The sequence below is a fragment of the Belonocnema kinseyi genome, chromosome 3 (genome assembly GCF_010883055.1).
Source record: "Belonocnema kinseyi isolate 2016_QV_RU_SX_M_011 chromosome 3, B_treatae_v1, whole genome shotgun sequence".
NCBI classification, from domain to species: Eukaryota; Metazoa; Arthropoda; class Insecta; order Hymenoptera; family Cynipidae; genus Belonocnema; species Belonocnema kinseyi.
In genome coordinates this window covers 63,718,819-63,724,564 of record NC_046659.1, presented here as the reverse complement: position 1 = coordinate 63,724,564, position 5,746 = coordinate 63,718,819, and the positions used below count along the sequence as shown (strand labels likewise).

The following is a 5,746-nucleotide window of genomic DNA, read 5'->3' as shown; positions in this document are numbered from 1 at the left end:
ACTGCTGCACATCCAGGGACACCTGCAAAAGAACGAGATTTTAAATATTTTTGAAACCCAAGTTTTTCCATTTACTATACCGACTAAACATGAAGGCTTTATCTCAATATAAAATTATAAAAATTTTTTAATTATTTTTGTAAAATATCACTGATAAACCTAATTAATTTGAGATAATTTTGACGGTGAAAAAAAACTTCATTTAATTTCCGGAAAAAATTCAAGAGACAAGAAAATTTATTCATATAAACATAAAAGATCCTTTAATTATGAGTAATACAATTACATTTTTTGAAAGTTTTTACTTGATTACTTAATATTCATTTATCGAATTTCAAAATAATTTGAAGTTATAGAAAAGCTTATAATTTCAAAATAATGTAACGTATCTGCAAAATTAATTAAAATTTGAAGTATATTCAAACAATGTACATCATTCCTTTATATAATTCGAAATTAAAAGAGAACAAATTTTCTTTATGCTTAGACAATAAACTGTTTAAATTTCAGGTTAGCCGTTTTAAGAGGGAAAAAAATTCTGTCATTTCAGATTAACAAAAATTTGCCATGCTCATCGAAGTTTAAAATAAAATGAAGGTATAAAATGAAAGCTTGAACTTATTTACAAATTTTTTTTATTAAATGTTGTTAAACAGCAAAATAAAAGAATGAAAAAACTAAAATTGCAACGTTCAAAATTTAATTTAGCATCCTGAAATTCTAAAGATTTGAGGTATTCCGAACATAATTCAATTTCAAATTGTTTAGTTTTGAATATTTGATTCAAAATTACTCAAACAGTTCAATATTACTAAAACTGAGAACTTTTTTTTTTTTTTAATTAACACTTTCAAATTGAGTACTTTAGGCTAAAATAATATTTTATTAGGATTTTAAAATTAAATAAAAGCGACGATTTAAGCATCTATTAATTTGAAAATGCTAAAGTTCAATAGAACATTTAAATTTCGTTAACTAACAATGCTCTCCAATTAAAAGAAAAATCACATTCAAATCTGTAAATTTTGATTTGGAACAAATTCAGAATCTGTCCCTTTAGAAGAAATTGTTTCTTGACCAAAACGTACACATAAAAATGAAAGCCTAAAATGGAAAACTTGAGGTAAAAGCCTTAGAATAACGCATTTCAAACAGAATGATTTCATGATCGGAAAATTTATACATTTTTTAAAATTGTATTCATATAGGATTCCAATTTCCCGGTCCAACGTCAATCGTGAGTTAAAACTAATATTAGGTGTAAGTTTCTAAATTTCGAAAACTCGAGTTTAAAATTTTTACGAACACCTAAACCGAAATACCATACCACATTTAATATTGATCAAACACTAAAAATATGAAATGCAAATTGTACAGTCTTGAAGGTCTCAATTTGGGATTAAAAAATTTTTAATTGTCTGCAAATGAAATAAAAACTTGAAAGAGGAAAAAAAACAAGTGTAGAAAGTGACTCGAATGTAAAAGGCAGACCTCGACATGTTAAAACTCACGAAATTAAAAAATTGAGAATAAATTCGAAATATCATGGAAAAACATTCTTACCTGGAACTGATCCTTGTCGGCCTTGACAGTCGAAGAACCACCCTCGCCTTTGCGGAGCAATTCTCCCCAGGGCCTCAAGTAGATCATCGACGGATTTCTGGATCGTCTTTCGACTCTGGGGGCAATGTAGCGGTCCAGAAAATCTGGGTCTAAAAGCTGGTCCCGGTGGAGGCCGAGGCCAAAGTTCTGATCGACGAGGCGATGTGGTCGCTCCAGGTCCTCCCACCAGTCAGAGAACAACAGTGGAACAAGAGACATTTTGCTGATTCTTTTTATTCGAATTTAATCACAAATACAATACTCAAAAGTCTAGTAACGTATTTTATTCACGTGAGGTAATTGGCTTCGAGAACGTTCAACGACGTTGTACGACAACCAAATCGATTCTCCTTCGCTGCTTGCTCTTTGTGTCTGGTTGCTACGCTGCGCCTTGCCTCTATTTATAGGCGAGACAACTGCCGGCCGGTAACCTCTAGAATTATCTAGAAATTACGCGTCGACTTTTCTCGAAACTACGCGAAATAAATACTGTTCTTGTAATCATAAGACCATACATTTCGACGCTTTCGAAAAGTTTGGAACATTTCTCAAACGAAATTCAGTTCAATTAATTCAATTCCTACGAAATATATATGCGTGAGTCAAGAATTATTATTACAAAAGTGGGGTTATGTTTTCTTTATGCAATCGACGTTTCGAAGCGACGAGAAGATAGGAAATTTCTAGATGTAATCGAGAAACTAAAAGCTGAGGCTTTTGAGCTCTCATGGTTTTTTTGCTCTACTTATTTTCCGTGCTGTTATTTTTTTATTATTTCCGAACATGATTTTTTACATTTTCGTTTTTAAATGTTTTTATGTGGACTTATTTTTTGAAGATTGATATATTTTTGGAAAATTGGTTAAAATTCGGGTATTTTTGCGTTTTGTATGTTGAGAATATGTTAAAGATAACGTTTTATTTAAAAATTGAATTTTCTCCTTACGAAAATCCATATCTTAAAACCTAAACTATAAGCTTTTTTAATATAAATATGTCAGTTTTGATGTACTTTTGTGTTAGTAGTTCAACATAAATGATTAATTTATACCCTTCTATTTTTTGCAATAATTATATTAATATTTTAATATTATTAATTTCTGTAATTATTTTCCTATAATTATTCCTATAAGGATTTTACTATAATACTTTTTCGCAATGGTCATGGAAGTAACAGACGTTTATGTTTACATTTCCGAATCGAAAATTTCGCTAACAAAATACAAATTATTTCATCTGATATGGATTTAACTCACCTAAAATTCTGTAGAATGATCAAAAGTTCAATTCGAGTTGATAGTATGATCACAAAGCAAAAGTAATAACTGTGAACAGATAACATTACTTTCAAATTCACAGGAATTTCAACAAGGTATATAATAATAAATTTCTTATTTTGAAAAGATTAAGTATTGAATTTGTCAGATATTCATGTGTTTGAAAACACGAAACAGTTTTGTATCTTTCTTCATTTATACTTATATGGATTTCTATATGTGGTCACTTTCCTGTGGATATGATTCATACATAAATTACAAAGATAATAACGCTTCATAAACATACATAACAATTTCCTAATATCATCCTGAAACAGGAAAGTATTATTATTTTTAATTCAATCTTTTTTTTTATTATTATTTTACACCTTTTGTGTATTTATAAACCACAAAGCTTCTTTTCCTTTTACATAAATATTTTTTAATCGTTAGTTTTATAATTTTTAAAAAATAAATATTTTAAAGTAATTGAAATTTAAAAAATCATAAACTTATGATTTAATTCAATAATTTAATGAATGAAGCTCGACTAAAATATTTGAAACTTTTTTATAAGTACCTTACTATCATTGTATCTTAGAATTCGCTCAGTCATAAACATTCAGTCATAAACATGTCCTTCCAATATTAAATCCTTCGTCTCAAAAGAAAGGAAATATCATATTCTTGTTTGACATATTTGGTAATCATTTAAACAATTTTAATTGTTTTAGACATTTTTTTCTCCATAAGATCGTATAAATTAATATTTTTTGGAAATAATGGCACAATAAAGCATTTTTGTGCAATATATTTTTAAAGGGTATATATTTTTTTAACAAAATATTTTTTAAATAATATAGGCTATACGTTCTGAGATTATAAAATACTGAGTATTAAGCGACATGATGTAAGAAATTCGAAAATTCTAGACTCTTCTCCATCTTCCCTATGAACTGACACAAGTTTTTAAATAATTGAAAAATATCTTAAGCAAAAAACTATTAATCTTAAAATTTTTTAATTGCATCATTTATTGCAGAAAAGAATAACTTTTCTCGATTTACAGGGGAAAAATAACTTAAACAAATAAAAATTGTTTAAATAATGACCAAATATCAATTGAAAATATATTGTTCTCAGCATTCTCTAATTGTGTCATTATTTACCGAAAATAGTAATCTTTTATGATTTTAGGGAGAAAAAATTGTTTTGAAAAATGAACATTCATCAACTTTGTATAATTTATCCTGCATTATAATAACCTCTCACGATTTTCGGGTGGATAAAAATTGTTCAGAAAATTTAAAATTATTTGAAAAATACTTGGATACTCGTCACTTATCGTTTAAAAATAATAAATAAATAATAATAAATATTTTGCATTTTTTGGACATTTTCCGGGTTCAATAAAAGTGGACGGGGGGTGTCAAAGTTGAAGGTTATTGGGTGGAAAATATTCCCTTAATATTCCTCAAGAGGTGACAACTTTAATACAGAAGTTGATAAAAGGTATTACTTTTTTCCATTTTTTTTTAATTGGCCTTTTTCCATTTAAAGCCCCATATTAATTTCGAAATCCCGAGGGCGGGGTTCGGAAAACGAACAAATTGGGGGTTATCACTAAAAATCGAAAGTTGCATTTTTACAGGTATCAATTTGGACCACCCTAATGTAAAAATTACTGTTTTTAATTTTTTACACTAAGATCCCCAAATTTTTAATTCTGAAAAAATTCAAATTAATAGCCCTTCGAGTTACTATTTTACGTTTAACACAAGTGCGATAGTACTTAAGGTTTATCACGACAAAAATTTTTTTTTAAATTTGAACATTTTTTTAAATTTGAATTTCCCGCCAAATTTTTTTCGAAAAATCATGCATGAGGAAACAGCTTAAAATTTTTGGATGGTATGCTTTTAAATAGCTATATAATTTGACTTAAAACAGAGAATTTTTTGCATGAATGGGAAATTCGGAACATTATTTGTATCCTGATTTAGAAGAAAGGAACGTTGGAAAAAATCCTTGTTTCGAGCCAGAATTCGTCACTATTTTAAACATTTCTCTTCCAAATTTCGAAAATAGTTACATACTTCATTTTTGAAGAATAAAAGTAAAAATTTGTAACTAAATATCATCAATTTTAATTACGATTTAAAAGAAGTGAGTTTAAAAAAATACTTTTTTCAAATGAGAGTTTGTCACAATTTGAAACTGTCCTCTTCCAAATGTTGAATTGTTGGTTACTTACCTAAATAATGTCAATAGTTATGATTCGTCAAATTTCAAAAATTTTCTAAATTTTGTAAAAAAGTTACTCTATATCTGAACAATAATAGAAAAATGTGCAAATAAATATAAGTTTCCCTTGCAACAGGAAATTTTTGAAATTAATGCAATTGTGACTTGAACATGGAATTTTCGTAAAGAAACTTGAACTTTTCAACAAGGAATTTCCGTAACTATTTAATATTTTCACTAATTAAAAAAAAATCGCTGTTAAATTCAGCATTATAATTGTTCGATCAAATGATCGCCTTTATGGCGTGAAATTCGATCGAAATTATATGAGAGGCTCGTTCGAAGAGATTATACTATTTTACCATGTAGTTCTCCCTAAGTCTACTAGAGTGCACAACATTTAGAGCCAAAAAATTTGCGGTGCCAGGGGCCCCAATGTCGGCTGTACGGGTCTGGAATTGATCTGATTCATAATGTTTAGAGGTAAGCACTGTACCTAAAAAAAAAATGTGACCTTCTTAACAGCCTACCAAATGGGTGGATGAAAAGGCGAATTTTCCTCGTTAATAAATTTGCGTACGAGGGGCGGGAGTATAATCTCTTCGAACGAGCCTCTCATATAATTTCGATCGAATTTCACGCCA

The 5,746-nt window shown here is 28.5% G+C and overlaps 1 protein-coding gene across 1 annotated transcript in view; it reads right to left on the bottom strand.

The window, feature by feature from the left end:
• Window positions 1-1,986, bottom strand: part of LOC117169855 (heat shock protein 67B1-like) — a 32,478-nt gene extending 30,492 nt beyond the window's left edge. Inside the window, exons 1-2 of the mRNA XM_033356364.1 lie at window positions 1,564-1,986; window positions 3-22 (exon numbers count right to left, since the gene is read on the bottom strand). Of these exons, the coding sequence (XP_033212255.1) occupies window positions 3-22; window positions 1,564-1,821 (278 nt within the window). The 5' untranslated portion in view covers window positions 1,822-1,986. The remainder of the gene's footprint in view (window positions 1-2; window positions 23-1,563) is intronic.
• Window positions 1,987-5,746: the final 3,760 nt, after the last annotated feature.